This window comes from Triturus cristatus, chromosome 6, assembly GCF_964204655.1.
Source record: "Triturus cristatus chromosome 6, aTriCri1.1, whole genome shotgun sequence".
In the NCBI taxonomy this organism is placed as follows: Eukaryota; Metazoa; Chordata; class Amphibia; order Caudata; family Salamandridae; genus Triturus; species Triturus cristatus.
Genome location: NC_140589.1, coordinates 212,998,539 through 213,015,698, shown reverse-complemented (window position 1 = coordinate 213,015,698; position 17,160 = coordinate 212,998,539). Strand labels below are relative to the sequence as shown.

At 48.6% G+C, this 17,160-nt stretch overlaps 1 protein-coding gene across 9 annotated transcripts in view; it reads right to left on the bottom strand.

Annotated features, from left to right (window-relative positions):
* Positions 1-17,160, bottom strand: part of TDRD6 (tudor domain containing 6) — a 2,207,410-nt gene that overhangs the window by 713,222 nt on the left and 1,477,028 nt on the right. For all 9 annotated transcript variants that reach the window (XM_085610557.1, XM_085610549.1, XM_085610550.1 and 6 more), the window contains one exon: positions 16,239-16,349. In XM_085610557.1, the coding sequence (XP_085466683.1) occupies positions 16,239-16,349 (111 nt within the window). The remainder of the gene's footprint in view (positions 1-16,238; positions 16,350-17,160) is intronic.

The following is a 17,160-nucleotide window of genomic DNA, read 5'->3' as shown; positions in this document are numbered from 1 at the left end:
CGTTGGAGGTAGATGAAAGGTCTTTCCTGGAGACAGATTGCCCTCCACGGTCCACCAAGACCGATCCGCTGCAGCCTCTCTGGAAATCCTCAAAGACTCCCTGAGATCTCCATTGTGCTGATACCACGCCTGCAGAGGCACCACTGGAGCGCCCTCATGTGCCAGCGTGCATGGTTGACCAACAGAATGCAGGAAGAAAACAGACCGAGCAGACGAAGGACCTTCAGGACTGGAACGACCGCTCCATTGCAAAACAAGGGAATCATTTCCTGAGAATCCTTTGAGGAGGAGGGCATGCCCGACACAGTTGTGTCCAGTACCGCCCCTATACACAGGTTGCGCTGAGAGGGCACCTGGTGAGATTTGGGCATTTTTATCGAGAAACCCAATTTGTACAACAGCTGGGTTGTAACTTGCAGATGATGAAGCACCTTCTCTGGCGACTCTGCGTTGATCAGCCAGTCGTCCAGATAGGGAAAAACTGGAATCCCCGATCTTCTGAGATGGGCTGCCACCACTGCCATCACCTTGGTGAAGACTCGAGGTGCAGTAGTAAGACCAAACGTAAGAACCGCAAACTGATAATGTTGTGACCCTACAGTAAAACAGAGATACTTCCTGTGCGACTTCAGGATGGGGATGTGGAAATACGCATCATGCAAGTCGATCAACACCATCCAGTCCTCCTGTTGTAGCGCTTGAAGAACCTTCACAAGGGTGAGCATCTTGAACTTCTCCGGTTTCAGAAAAAGGTTCAAGATCCTGAGGTCCAGGATTGGACGTAGCCTGCCATCCTTTTTCGGAATCAGGAAATACCGGGAGTAGCATACCGGTCCTCTCTCCTGCTCTGGAACCACCTCTATCGCACCTTTTTTTTAGTAAAGTAAGGACTTCCTCCTGCAGGAGAAGAAGGTGGTCCTCCGAGCAAGCACCTGGGCAAGGAGGGTAATTCGGAAGGAATTCCCGAAAGTGAAGAACGTACCCATTTTCTACAAGATCTAGAACCCAAATATCTGTAGTGACAGATTCCCAATCTTGTAGAAAATGGGTAAGCCGGCCCCCCACAGGACCACCATGATCCAGAATGGTGGATCTAGGGCTGCTTTGCAGTGGTGGAAGGGAGGGAGGAGGAGAGCTGCCGACCTCGAAAACGACCTCTGATTCTGCCCCTGTAGCTCTTATACAGAGTATTCTGTTGCTGCTGGGGCTGCCTATAGGTCCGAAAGGATGACCTCACAAAGCCTCTGTATCTCCTAAAAGAACCCCTAGGCTGAGTCTGCAAACCCAGAGATTTGGCCGTGGCTTTGCTTTCCTTGAATCTTTCCAATGCCGCATCAGCCTTTTAACCAACCAGCCCAGAACCGTCAAAAGGCAGGTCCAGTAGTGTTGCCTGCACATCAGGGGAGAACTCAGATGATTTCAGCCACGCACTCCTTGTGGCGACTGAGGAGCCCATAATTCTGGTGACAGAGTCCGCAGTGTCCAGGCCACTCTGGATAACCTGACGCACAGCCGCCTGAGTGTCTGACAGCACTTCATTAACGTTCTGCCTGTCCTCCTCAGATAACTTAGGAGCCAGCTGTTTAGCGAAATCCATGAGAGCATGGATATAACGGCCCAAGAGACAGGTGGCATTTGTTGACTTTAAGGCCATACTCGCTGAGGAGAAAACTTTCTTGGCCGACTGGTCGAGCTTTTTAGCATCCCTGTCACTAGAAACCTGTGGAAAGGCTGCGGAAGACCTCTGAGCAGGCAGCCTGAACCAACAGACTTTCCGGAGCAGGATGGGAGGTAAGAAAATCTGGATCACCTGGAGCAGCCCTGTACCTTCTAGCTACAGTTTTAGAAACTGAAGGAGCTGAAAAGGGTTTTCGCAAAACCTCCATGACTGGTTCAGTGATGGCCTCATTAAATGGAATTAAAGGCTCCGTCACGGTGGAGGGAAAATGCAAAACCTCAGTGAGGATGTTAGGTTTGAATTCAGCAGTTGGCAGCTGTAAATCCAAAAGCTCCGCTGCTTTCCGAATGACCGTGTGGTAAGGAGCCACAGCTTTAGAGGGAGTATCAGCAGGAGGAGTAATCTCTTCCATCTCTTCAACCTGGTACCATTGCTCCTACAGGACCCTTTGTGCTCCTCTCCTGGACGTAATCCTCAGGACCGGCGTCGGCGGCGCCGCAACCGACTCAGACGGAGCCATAGCCGGCGTCGAACACGGATCCGGAGGAGCAGCCGGAGTTGAACGAGGTCGAGCTGGAGCCGGAGAAGATGGATGCGGCGTCGATGTCCTCGGCGCCGGAAGATGCCAAGACGGCGTCGCTGGGAAAGAAGGTATGAATGGAGCCTGAGCATAGGCTTGAGGAACCCCCAGATTAAAAGCCATTGGACCCATGGGACCCGAAGTTGCTCCTGAGGGGTACATCGCTCTTGTGAAGACGCCATACATTGCATTTAAATAATGCGATGGGTCTTATCCCAGGCCTGGAAACGGGGGATAAGGCTCAGATTGAGGCATAACAGGACTCGGGCCAATCGGCGCCGACAGTGGAGCCAGTGGAGTCGAAGACTCATCAGGAGCCGGAGCGGTTTCAACCGGAGCCGGAGAATGCATCGGCGTCAGTGATGGAGCCGGAGTGTGTTCCGGTGAAGCCGCAGGCGAGGTCAGGCAAACAGGAGAAGCAGGATTAGAGACAGGAGAGGGAGAACCAAAGTCCTTAAGACGTCGAGTAGGCGAAGTCGATCTTGGAGCCGCCTCCTTATCCGAACGGCGTCGAGAGCAATGCCTCTTCTTCTTTTTATGCTTTTTGGACTTAGACGCATGTCCCGATGTCGACTTCGACCCCGACCTCGATCTGAAGCGTCTTCGACCTCTTCTCTTTTTTCATCCTTGCTATAAACAACTTAGCTTCTCTTTCTTTCAGGGCCTTAGGATTCATTTTGCAGCAACAAGAGCATCCCTCGACGTCGTTATCCGACGTTAGGGCACCAGACACAGTCCTCGTGTGGATCCGTGATGGACATGTGCTTACCGCACTCTCTACACGGCTTGAATCCAGACTTCTTCGTCGACATCTTTAAACAAGAAGCAAGAAGAAAGAGAATCCCCAGCAGAAACCCAAAGTAACTAGCCAAAGCTACGGAGAGTCCCAAAAAACCATTAGCGTCGAAGGCGCGGAAAAAAGGGAACTGACGGCATCACGCCGACGAGGTCCTCTTATGGATCCAGTGACCTGTGCGGAGCCGTGCTTCTGTGAAGTCTTCCTCATCGGCGTGGAGAGCTACAAAAGTTTCCGAATGTTGCAGGCACAGGGAATATTCACAAGTTGAGGAATCCACTGGCAGACGTATCCATCAGAAACACCCCTCAGGTCCTTGTGCATGAAACCAATGTCACATAGGCCACACTATGCACATTAATTCTCCGGACTAACCACAACTGACGGAGTAGCGGGCACCTCGTCCACGGAGGGGACTTAAGAGTTCCATCAAGGGTGTGATGTGTTACACAAATGCAACTACAATGCATAAAGTGTATATTCACAGGGGGAGAAAACAGATTTAGCCCCTGCAGCATCCCAGTTAAGTGCTGTAAGGAATGGAGGTGGGCGAGCCAGCATATTTATTTAGAGAGCCAAGTCCCAACCGAGCCAGGAGCCTGTCTGGGGAGCCAAGACAGCCCACAGCGCTTAGGGCATAAAGAAGGCAGAAAGAGGAGCCAAGCAAGGCAGGACGTCGTCAAAACCCCTCTGGGGTGAGTCGGAAACAGCAGAGCCCCAACAATACACCGGGGCCAACTGCGTCCACAGACACCTGAGAGTGCCACGGAACAAACACAGGCAGCAAGACAGAAACTCCAGGAGAGGGTCACGTCAGTCTGACAGCAGGAAGCATGTAACAGGGGGAGATGCCCACAGCATAACCCACAAAAAAAAACAGGGGGGGATACAATAGCACGGGAGTCTCCAAAACACTCTGGCAAGGAACAGCAGCTACACAATAGCAAACACCCCACATAGGGTACATCACATCCCTATAAAAGCAAGGGACACCTCTTGAGACAAGCTCATAGGCAGAGGTCAAAAGAACCAAAAACAGCTGGCCCAGCTGCACCAAAGTAAGGGAAAAAACTCCCTGGCTGAACAGCCGTACAATTTTTCTGGTAAAAACCTCTCAAACCCAGAAACGTAAACAGAAAAACAGTGACAACACAGTCACACGAAAATACAGATCCACCATAGGGGACTAAAATCCAGGCAGTCAATGAAAGCCTGAGAAGAGACGCTGGACCGCCGAGTCAGCATGCTCGTCAAACAAATGGGCCCCAAAGAGCAGATCCCTGGGTCGCTCCAGAAAATTGTCAGGGAAACTGCCATCACGTAGCCACGCATGGCGACACACGGCAACTGAGCTGGCAATAGCTCGACCCACAGAGTCAGTTGTGTCCATGGCCATCCAAACGGAAAACTGCGCCATGTCGCGGCCGTCCCTAATAAGCTAGAGTAGGTCAGCACGAGGGCCCTCTGGTAAAGAGGGAAGGAGTAGTTAGACGGAGTTCCAGAGAGCAGAAGTAGCCCAAGCAAACGCACAGGTTGTGTGGATGCAAAAACATTGCGGCCACACGACTCCAACCACCTAGACTCCCGCGTGGGGGGAAACAACGGTGGAGGAGAGGAAGGAAGCGCAGCTTGGACTACAAGTCCTTGAGCCCTAGGATGAAGGGACAAACAGGCAGGGTCATCTGGAGCCGGCCGGTGGCGATGCGCAACAGCATGAGCCACGGGATCCCCCGATGAGGGTCTGGCCCAAGTCCCCAGAAGGACATCATAAAATGACCTGCCAAAAGTAAACAATGGCTCCAAATCCACCGTGTCCTGGTGGAAAAGATCCTACAAAGGATCGGAAGGCAGGGAGACAGAGGGCGGGGCTGCATTTGTAAGATATGTGCAGCTCTACTAACCGCCATCGCAAAGTCTACGCTAGCCTCCGTGGCCATCCGAGGGGGAGACAGCAAGTCATCAGTTGGAGACGGCTGCAGGGTAAACTGTCCACCCAACGACAGTTGTCCTGCAGAAAAATGGTCCGGCCAGTGCCCCATGGGCCCCGAATCAGTAGAACATGGAAAAAGCCCTGTGGGCAGTGAACCCACTGTGCTCACGTCCCCAACAGAGGAACAGCGGGGACGGAGCTGGCGTCGACTGACGTCGGGACAGTGTCGGATCGGCGCCGACGACCTCCGTAGAGGACTCATCCACTCTGTGTCGGTCTGGTGTCGACTCGACGTCCACCATGGCAGAAGCCTGTGGGGAGGAACTAAGTTGAGAGAGTCGAACTCCGCGCCGCAGTCGCATCCAGCGATGACGCAGGGAGCCCTGCAGGACTGTGCGAAGACGCCTCAGGAGAGCTAGACGGCCGAGTGGGATGCCAATCCAGGCCGTGTCCCAAAGTCGCAGCGACTCCGGAACTGGAATCAAGGCACTCGGTCGACACAGAGGGCGAACTCACAGGCGAACCCCCGACCGAGTCCCTAACCCTGCTGTGGGGCTTGAAGGAGCACCAGGGAGAGGGGGTGACCCAAGGAAGGCCTGCAGGGCCCTGGAATAGGCCTCCATCTGGGTCTGAGTCGCACCAGCACCAGGAAACGGTGGGTAGGTGGGGGCTGACTACTGAGGGCTCTCGTCTGGTGAATACCAGGAGCGGCGGGCCCCAACATCATGCTTGTGTGAGGTCGATGACTTCCGGACGTCTTCCGGGGCTTACCTGAGGCAGGCGAACGACGTCCACAGGAACGACTCCGGGACCTGGCCCGAGCAAAGACCTCAGCATTGGAGGAAGAATTGCGCCGCTTGGATCCTTCCACAGGAGACGGAAGCCTGCGCCGTGAGGACTCTGACCGAGACAACTGGGATGACATCAGTTTCATCAGACGTTCCCACCAGGACTTTAGGTTCAGCTGCCGACAGGAGTCGCACTCGACGGAGCTGTGGTGCTCGCCCAAGCACCACATACAGATCTCATGTGGATCTGTTGCGGCTACTTTTGCCGTTAACAGGACGCACACAATTTGAAGCCCGCAGGCATCGGCACACTGTTCCAGAAGCAAAAGGAGTCGCAAAGGCCTGACACCAAAACAGGCCAGAGAACCAGCTAAACTCCAGATCATCGTTGGGACGCGGAAAAGTAGAAAACGGATGTCGAACTGCCGAGGGAGTTTTATACGGCTCCATGGACGTCACTTCCGTGGAAGACGTCAGGGCGGAGCCAGGTGACGCCCCTTCCAGGCATGCAGAGGTACTGCTGGAGAAAAAGTTTTCCGGATCCAGTCTGACGCCTGGGGTTATTCTAAGTTAAGGAATCTGCGGCTAGATGTCTATCAGATCTAGGTAACAGGAAGAGATCTGCAATCAACACAAGCTTCCGGAGAAAATCACGGCACATGGGAATTAACAGCACTACATACTCTGAACATATACTTCTAGGGTAAGTAACATTTTTCATTTGTAAAATATGCACCTGCAGATCCAATTGCTTTGATGCAGATACCTGGAACAAAGTCCTCAAGATTGTCTGGCCTGCCAAAGCCTGCTGGCGGGACAAGATATGCACACAGCAGTGCTTGGTAAATGTGTGAGGGGCTGATCAATTTTCCCCTTTGCAGATTACAACTAGCGGGATATTACCAAGAAAACCATGGTAGCTCTCCTTTTATGGGTGGCATGTGCCTGAGGCAGCATAAGTAAGACTTAGCTTTGTTTTAGGAGGTTTGCAGACACTTGAACATCCATCTTATTATATCAGCTTTAGAAATGAGGTGGCCCTTCTGTGAGTTTATAAAGACTAAAACGGGCTTGGTCCCATCTTGTAATACTAAAAAACTCTTGACATCCAATGTGCCTAGATCTCCATCCTCCACTGAATCTGGCTGTGAAAAGAGAAACACGTTACTTACCTGTAACTACAGTTATACAGTATTGGTATCTTTCATAGATTCACATGCCTGAATCAGATTTTCTTGCATGTGAATCTATGAAAGATACTCCAGTACTAGATAATACTGGGAACTCTAGAGTCTGGTTAAGGTGGAAGGGTGACACCCAGGGAGAAACTTGGGATTGCTTCTGCGAACAACTGTCTTTGTGAACCTAAATGAAGGGTCTTGTGGGGTGAGAGCTTGCAATTTACTAATGCGTCTGAGGAAGGAACATCCACCGGGAAGGCCACCTTCCTGAAGAGGAACTGTAGGGGACACAAATGTAGAGCTTTAATGGGTGGCCACATGAGCCTTGTGAGGACTACGTTACAGTTCCACATGGAGGCAGGGGGTACTCTGGAAGGTACAACACTCTTAAAACACTCCCATCAAAGCCTCTACTGCTGAAGTCCTAAAGGTAAGCATTAATGATCCCTGTTTAGCATATAAGCTGCGGCAGCAGGTAGATGCAGGCATATTGAGGTGTAGGTGTCCTATTTCTGCGGGAGTAAAAGATAGTTGATAAAGTCCTAGACATTAGACTTGAAGGCATCGTTTTTAGGTCTCGCCTGAGACAGCGCTTTAGCGCTGTTCTGGCGAGACTTATAGTAAGCACTTTTGGAAGTGCAAACGAGTGCTTTCAGGCCGCCAACTACTGTGCATGTGTGCCGGGCGCGCGCACCATTTGGCAGCCTGAAAGCACTCGTTGTCTTTCACTTTCGCCTGTCACACAGCCGCGCTTTGAAGTGTGATCGCGATTGCGATCACTTACATTTCGCGGGTGTGAGAAGTTGGCCTGATGTATGATGTCACTAGTTATAGTGTACACCTTATATCAGTCCAAATACCCTTATGGTGATTGGTTGTAAAGTCAACCTTATAGACCAGCTATCCTAGTGGTAGCATGGACAAGAGCAGTCTTAGGCTAAACTCTGAATGGCATGTGAAGCCAGCTGTGATACCATATATAATCCCTTGAATACCAAATGAAAGGACACCACAACAGATATATATATAAAATAAAGTGTATTTATTCTAAGCAAACCCTCAGCACTCTTTATGAGTTTAGAGGTAAGTACAACACAGTCTTATTAATGCATACAGTAAGTCACACAGGTAAGTAATACAGTTAGGCCCTAGGGGCCACGCAAACCATATACTAAATAAGTGGTATAAGAACCACTGTCACGGAAATAGAATAGGCCTAGGCCTAGGGAATCGCTGGGGCTACACTACACTAGCGTTAGTTAGGAAGTGGGAGGCCCACGGGATTCGTGTGCAGAGTGGAAACACTCACGCGTAATGCGTAAAAGTCAATAGCAATGTTACAGTTTAGAAATAGATAGATTTAGGACACTTCCGGAGTAGCTAGGAAGTTGAGACTTGAAAACTAGACACTAGGATAGTCACTATCCTGATGAGCACCGGAGTACCCAAGTTACCTAGCCCACAGGCTGCGGGTGCATAGGGGTGAAGATGCGTCGTTTTCGTCGTCGACTCCTATGGATGCCTGAAGAAAGATGCTGACAGGCAGTCAGGAGAGAGTGTCCCAAGGCTGGGATCAAGAAGAGAAGAGACCTGCAAGCAGAGGGGACAGAGTCAAGGTCACTAGCCAGTGACCACGTGGAACCAGGAAGGAACCAGGCGATGTCGTGAAGAGTTGCAGGTGAAGGTGAAGCTTGTCGCTGCAGCCAGGAGGACCAGGAAGCGTCGAGGACGACCAGGACCAGGAGGCGAGCTGTCCCACGAAGGCTCTTGCTGTCGGCGGCGTCGAAGTTGGACTAGGACTCACCAAGCCTTGGCAAGCGGAACCCACGAAGAACAAAGGACTTGCTTCTGGTGCAGACCAGGAAGGTCTGGGGTGCTTCTTCTTTGCAGAGAAGCGGGAGCCAGTCTGGAGGAGCCAAACCAGCGCAGAAGATTTCAGGGAGCGTTGTCACAAAGGCCACTAGCCAGCGGGCAAGCAACCGGACAGACGCGGCAAGCAGGAAAATGCTGAAGGGCCCCACGCAGGACTCGTGGAGTGTGGGGGGCTGGTCTTCGGTGCAGATGGTGCTTGGGGTTGGGGCTTCTCAATCCCCGGTGCACAACTTCGAGGGTACCTCAGAAGCTGCGCTGTAAGTGACTAGCCACTTTTCCCAGGTAGCCGGTCCCACGTCGCTCGTCGCCTCCACGGATCTCAGCTCTGCTGCAGATGTGGATGAGGGTCGGAGAAGTCTGGAAATCAAGGTTCTGGTCGGGCTCTGCAGTCGGTTCCTCGTCGAACGTTTCACAAAGCAAAGGGTAGTCTCTTGATGGTGCCTGTTTGCACAGGGTAGCCACTCCTTGGCTACAAGGGAGATTCTTCAGTCTTCTTCTTTCGTCGAATGTCGAAGGTCCAGAGTTTCTGTTCAGTTTTGCAGGTTCAGGATAATCCAAAGTCTTGAGGCCCAACTCCCACTCTTATACTAATCTGGGGGGCTGGGATACCTGCTAGGTCACGCCTTATGGGTGGGACCTGGGAGGGGGTGGTTACACCCACTTCCCTTTGTCCAGTTTCGCGCCAGAGCTGGGGCTGGAGTGCCCCAGCGCCGGTTTGAACTGGACTATGCAAGGAACACCTTGTGTGCCCCAGGCATGTCTCATTCCTTTCAGCCCACCCTGCCCCAATACACTAAAGGCTGTCTGGGGAGGTGCTAGCACCTCCCCAAGCAGGAAACCTATTGTCCAGGCCTCCCTGGCTGGGATCACTCCCAGCAGCAGGAGGTCAGACTTGTGTCTGTGGCAGCAGCATCCATTTTGTGATGCTGAGGCTTTGGTTAGAGTTAAACAGCAAAGTAGGATTTTAACATGTCTCTCCCTCTAGAAGGGGGGAATAATATCCTCATCACCAGAAATGGTATGGGGGTGTTATTCCAAAGTGTTAGACACCTTACACGACATGTTTTGATAAAGCCAAACCATAGTTACCATAACCGTTTAAGATTATAAGGCACTTTAAGAGTATATGGTAGGCTATATCATAGAACAGCTATAAGGACATGGTTCCGAAAGCTGCAGACAGGCTCAGCTCATGCTAGAGCACCATCTCACATGTTACCAAGCACTCTGCCTCCAGGATTGTTAAGGCCTGCCATAGGAGTGACTGATAGGTACACATGTGTCTATATATAAGGTAGGTATAGGAATACTACACCTAAGCAAGGGGTGATTACACGACCTTGCCCCAGCTGAGTGATCAGCCAGTTGTGTCTGATTGGAAGGCCAGACCAGGGGTGGCATAATACATGCTGCAGCCCCTGGGAGGCCTAGGGTACACCTATGCCCTGGGTACCTAGGGTACACTGTACAGGGTCCAATAAGGTGATCCTTACCAATTGGTTATGTACCTAGGGTACATGTAGTCCATTTTACAGAGAGAGCAGACAGCCTGAGACCCTGAATGGCAGGATCTCAGGCCAACTAAGTCGAAAAACCAGCTAGACACTAGGCAAAAAGTTGGGGGTAACCATAGTCAGATATCCACCTTCCTACACAGGGCGCTTTGATGTTTTCAGTGAGCCGCGCGGCCACTGAGGACATCAAAGCGCCCGTGAACACCATTTGCCACCCCCACCTCTTCAGCCAACTTACTCGCCATGTCTTCTCTGGATTCTTGTGCCTCTTTTTGAAACTCAGGAGCAGTAACATTGTCGTTGTGTCACTAGGGCTTCAAGTGGATGCTTTTTCAATATTATATACAAGCCACAGTTACTGCTAATTTATCTTATGCAACTAACAACGATTGACAAAGCCAATAGTCCTAACTTGTCTCCTCTTTGCCTCTCCCCCTCTGCTGCCTGTCAGCAGCTGCCCCAGCCTCTGCTTGAATTCTTCGGCAAGGCTGTCCCTGCAGCCATTAATGAGCGCGCCGGGGGCTCCTGGGGCCGGGAGGGGAGAGGACTGGAGTTAGGGGGGCGAGGGTTACCTCAGACTGTAAGTTTAGCCAGAGGCTGCAGAGGTGATGAATTGAGCACGCAGTGCAGCACACACAAGCAACTCTGCCCCAACAAAAATTACCCCCTGAGACGCAGCCTGAAGCCGAATCGAACCAATTAAATGCGTCCCGTTTTACAGTCAGCTGTATATTTTTGAGAGACACATAAACGAGAAGAATTTGGATTAATGTAATGCAACCATCTAATTTATGCAGTACCTGGACGTTCCCCTCGAGTGAATGTCATCTATTTTATGGAGGTGAGAACCTTTCATGAACGAACCTGACACGTCCAAATGGCACGTTTTCTTCAGAATGTTCGACAGTTGACCATCTGTTTTCTAAGACATGTTTTGGCATAATACACAAGTGAATTCCGTCCTAGCTACAATGGGATCAAAGTAACCCGTATTCCGCTATCTATGCACCAAAGCAAATCTTAATAATTCAAGCTACGAAAACAGATGTTGGCTAAGTTATATCCGTGGCGACAGCTACTTGCATCAGTTTCCCATTTAGTTTCTCCAAACACAATGTACGAGCCTCCCTAATTATGCATTTACAGTGCAGAAATAACTTCACTCTTCATCTGCGCGAAAGGTGAGTACATGCTCTGGACACTAAAGTGCACTATAAATGGTACTAATCATTATAATCAAATTAAAAAAACAATGTGGGATCCAAACAGTTATCGTGTCCCTATCATTTTTTGGGAAAATGGTATTAGCTACATGTGAATTGGATTAGGCTCTGGCACTTTTTTTTTTTAAATCCCACTTTTTATATATTGCATGGAGGGCTCTCTACAGCTGCCTTCATCACATATATATTTCTAATTAATTCTTCTGTTTGTCACAAATTGTTTACCCTCATTACTAGACATTCTCCTGTTGTAAGCTGTTGTTGGTGCGCCTAATGTGCGTATTGAAGTCTGCCCTGGATCTGTTTACTTTTTTGGAAAGATGCTGCTAGTTTGTCAATGTGGCTAATTCATGTGAGGGAAGAAATATACACACACAAATGGATGAGCCCAAAGGAATTCTCCCACGAGATCAACTTGGATGACTGGTCCCGGCTCTGTGGGATCGGGACCTTCCCTCGTTCACATTGATCTGTCTTTGAAAAACTTATATTCACCCTTGGTGATCACAGAGCTTCAGGGCCCCAGAAATGCCAATCTTAAAGGTTTTAAACCTTTATGCTTTATAAAGATAATGAAATATGTCCCATGTAGTAGATAAATCCAGGCTTTAAATTGCTGTTGACTTGGAATGCGCTAGGGCCAGAGTTACCAACTTTGAAACTGGTGAACCATGTTTGAGTCTCAGCAGCATTGGCTTAACATTCTGTGATCCTGCACAATTCAGTGTATAAAAGAGACTAATATGACCTTGTGTAATGTAGCCGGTGCTCATGTAAAGCCCTAGAACCCCTTTGGGTCGTGTTTGCGTTACATAAAATTGCATACAAAAAATAATGATTTGACAGGGAGGGCGAATTAGGCCCATGGACTATACGAGAAACTGGGATAATCTTGGTTGACGAGATGAGGTAACAAGTTATAGGCCAGCTTTCACAATATGCACTTTTGTAAGGTCTTATCAGTCAGTGTTTTTGTGACCATGAGTGCCCTCAGTATATCACGCCTCTGAAAGCACAATGACGTGTTAAAGCACTTGTATACAGGAAAACTATATATCCCACTGGATGACGTCTGAGAGGAGTTGTTGCCTAGGAGGCAGGGTGTGCATGCCCAAAGTGTTCCCTGTACAGATTCTCCTCTGCCCTGTTCACAAATCTTTGAAAAACTTGGCGTAAGCCTTCACAGTGTTTAGTGTGATTTATTCAAAATGAGATCCCTTTTGTTGATTCAGTACTACAAGGGTATGGCTCTTCGTCCACCATCTTTAAAGTGCCTATTATGACCACGTATGTTGACAATCCGCACAGCGTGAAAGAAAATACAGTAGGTTTACAGCACTATTAGCTTGCCTTTGTAGATCTGTCTTACCCGATGTGAAATCTAATTAACTTTTTTACGTGGCGAGAAGATTAAACTTTTAACTCCACGTTTCTACAGTTGTATTGTTATTTTATAATTTGAAATTTCATTTTTTCATTTTTCTGATTGCAATGCAACAGGTCTCGCATTTACGTGAGTTTGAGCTGTTGGCATTGTAAATGACAATGCCTTTTATTTATGTTTTGGTTTTGGAACATAAATAAAACACATTGTCATTTATAATGCCAATAGCTTAAACTCGAGTAAATGCGAGACCTATTGCATTGCAAATGCTTGTTTTATTTTTTACTTCTGTGGACCCCCACTGAATCATTAATGGAATCCAAGAATATTTACTGGAGTCATTAATGTAAGCTGTGCATCCCCAGTCCAAGTTATTTTTAGGATTTGAAACTCAAAATAATACGCACAAAAAAAGCAAGAATACAACAAACAAATGCTCAAATACTAATGTACTTAGTTTAATTCACAATCAAATATGGGCAGTTTCCACTTTTCTGCTTTTTCTTTTTAACAGTCAAGGACCCCTGAGTAGGCCTTGTGGACCCTCCCTTCCCCTTAGGGACCTCGGACCGCTGCTTTAAGGGATCCAGGTCTTTAGAATTAAAATAGTGGATAAATATGTTCCACTTTGAGGCGTAACATGCCTATGTAAAGAGTTTGCATACTTGCACCAGAACAGTCATGCATGCCTGGGGAAGAGTCAGATAGCGAAACTCCAAGACCTTAGATGCCATCACTCTCAGCTGAGCTGTTTGGGATCTGGCTTCCTCTGTGTGAGAAGGTCCAGCCTGAGGGGAAGCCTCGAGTGGATGTTAACCGAGATTTCCAGGAGCACGGAGATGCAGGGCTGTCTGACCCAGGTGGGAGACACCAGAAAAATGTGTTAGTGAGGCTTGTCTCATTCACTTTCCTCACCACGTACAAGAGGAGTTGAAGAGAGGGAAAAGTGTAGGCACAAATCACTGACCAATACATCCGTTATACATTACTCATGTCTGGACTGTGTGTGCCTGAAGGAGAAGTTTAGGCATGATGCATTTTTGGGGAGGCAAACAGGTCTATTTGCAAGATGCCCCAATGCTGGAAATGACTGGAGTTTCCGCTTGTGGACTGCAAAGTTGCTGTCTTCCTTTGGAATAGGTTTTACTAAGATGTATATTCTAGATGAATCACCCAATGCCAGATAGCCTCAGCTAGTGGTAGGAGCTGGGGAAGAGTGTGTGCTGCTCAATTTCTGTACGTTACACATGTTGGTCGAATGACCTAAAGAAAGCGTAAGGCTAGGAGCTCCAAGTATTTGATGCCGTAGTCCTTGTGTTGAGTGGGTAAACAACCATGTGTGGTCATGGCATTGTAGTGCTCACACCAGCCTGCGAGAGGCATCCACGTTAATGGTCACTTGAGGAACGGGGTGTAAGAAAGGCCTGCCCTGCAACAGGTTGCTGCTGTTCCACCAATGCAAAGAGCAGTAAGCACTGTTCTTTACCACTAGATCTCCCCAGTGACCCTCTACTTGTGAACACTGCACAAGAAGGGACTCTTGTATGGGACGCATGTGGAGCCTGGCGTGGGTACAACAGCAATACATGAGCCAATCATTCCTAACAGAAGCATTACTGTTCTAAGTTGACAATTGCATTTCAGCAGCTGCTGCCTCTTTTTCAGCCCAAACACTGTGTTCGTTGTGGTAGACTTTTACTGTAACTGCGTTCAACACAAGTCTCAGGAAAGGCTGTATCCGCTGGGGTTCTAGGTGTAACTTGGTGGTGCATATGGTGAACCCCGGGCTGTGGAATAGGGAAAATGCTGCTTGCATTTGGGTTAGATATTGCTGTCTGCCACCACTCTTGATGAGTGAATCATCGAGATAGGGAAGGATGAGTCCCCCCCGGTCCATTCGCAGAAGTTTGGAGCCACTGTTATGCAATTTGTGAACACCCCTCGAGCCGTGGTGACCCCAAAAGGAAATACTTTAAATTAGTAGTTTTGGCTACTTACCGCAAAGGTACCGATGATGAGCAGTGTTGATGGTTATGTGAAGTAGGTCTACTAGAGGGAGAAGACATTCTTTTAAACATCCCACAGAGAAGTCATATGAAAATGCTCTGACAGGATGCATTTGTTTAGAGCCGGAGGTCCAGCATGGGCCTGTGAGAGCCACCCCGTTCGGAAATAAGGGTGGTGTCGAGGCACTCTCTTCGGAAATAAGGGTGGTGTCGAGGCACTCTCTTCCTTACACCCTTCTCAAGGAGCGCTTATACTTCCTCTAACAGGCAAAGATGGTCTCTGCTAAAGATAGGAGTGTGGAATTGATTGTTGGGGGTATCAAACATTCTAGGCAATAGCCATGCCAAACCACCCATAAAACCCACTGATATGATGTGTTTCCTTCCTCGTAAGAGAGGAAACCTTGTATTCTGCACTGCCAGTGAGTGAAGCTTGATCTGTGGATAGTGGAAACACCTTTACCAAAGCCTCTTCTACTCTTGGCTCGTTTAGCCTAGTATGAACCCCTGAATAACTTCTCCTAGCCTGCCGGATATTTTGCTGCTGTCTATGGTAAGACTGCGGCAGTTCGGGTGACGTGGCCTTGGCTCCTATCATGGGTTGTTGCTTGTAAAAGAAGCCTTTCACAACCGGAGCTTGAAGGGCTCCCCCAGACATTGCAAGACCCATGTCTTTCTTTCTCATGCATATCATCAATCTGGGGGACTGAGGAGATGATCCCCATCGAATGGGAGATTGAGGAGATGCTACTGGACTTCAGTTGAATGCAGTGTGTAGCAAAGCATGGTGTTTGAGAAGGATGCTGGTGCTGAAGCCTTTAGAGGATGTATCAAAAGTGTCAAGCACACAATGAATGAAGGCGTTCGTGTTGTCCTCCAGCACGATCTCTTCGTCCCTTTCCCTGTTCTCAAATTGGCAATATTTTACCAGCTCCTACATCTTCTCCCCCTGGGATCTGTTGTAATGGGAAAGGAGTGCAACAGAGTTGACTGTATGCCAACGCGTGGCTGCGCAGCTCCTACAGCTACCCTTTTGCACACTGCATTAATTTTTTACGTTCCTTATTCTTCAAAGAAAAACAACATGCAAACATCCAAGCACATCATTAGATGTCAGAGTTTACAGACTGCGTGCATCTATAGTTAGTAATCCTACACATGCATACCCATCTCAACACTGAAGAAATGTTAAGGAGTTAAAAAAAAGTTCCATGATGGGGGAAAAATATGACAAGCCAAATTAAATTGGTAAGATTCATCAACATCATTCTAAAACTAACTTTCACCTGGGACAAATGAACTAGTGTCTGTGTTGCCATATGATTCTTTTGGACAGGTACACTGAAGGTTTCTCTGAGTTTCAGCTCTCAAGCCAATTCGATTTTGAGGCAGTGGTCCTAAAAATCCAAGAAAAACATGAACACCAAAAGCATAAGGCCGAAAAAAACCTGAAGCTGAATCAGAAAGAAAACAAATACAGTTCAAATAAGGCATCATCAGTTATTTAATATTCCACCTTTCCACAATCAACAGTGTACTAGAAAGTGATCTCGAAATAGAGATCACGGATGATTGATAAGCATGGGAAAAATGGCAAGTAAAGTTCAATCACAATCTGGGCATAGTACATACAAATACTATCATTTACGGGCCTGTCACTATTTTTCAGAATGTTGTAATTTTACAAATGTGTGGACCAGTAAATACCTTCAACTGCATGGGTAGCCATTTTGCTCTCTGGATCTGCATCAGCAATGGGGACTGGTAACTAGTGGCGCAGCTAGAACTTCTGGCGCCCGGGGCTATCCCTCAGATTGGCGCCTATGGCAAGTACCGGGGGGAGGTGTTCCGGGGAAAAATGACTGAGAAGCAGCGGGGTGGATTGGCAGGGTTTAGGTTACGACACCACTCTCTACCTCTCTACTCCACTGCATAAGAAAGGGTGTGAAGCAGTGGAGTAAGCATAGAGCAAACATCAAATGTCAAGTCTCAGTTGATGAAGGCCCAGCAGCACTGAAATGGTAGCTAAACGCATAAGTAAATGTATCCCTTCCTCCTCTTTACACCACTTCATACTTAACTGCTGCTAAAAGACCACAGCAGTAAAACCACCCGCTAGACATCAAGCACAACACCGAAACAACTCCCACATAGGTCACACTGTACACTCACACTCTGCCAAACAACTATCTCCTTTTTGCTCCAGAA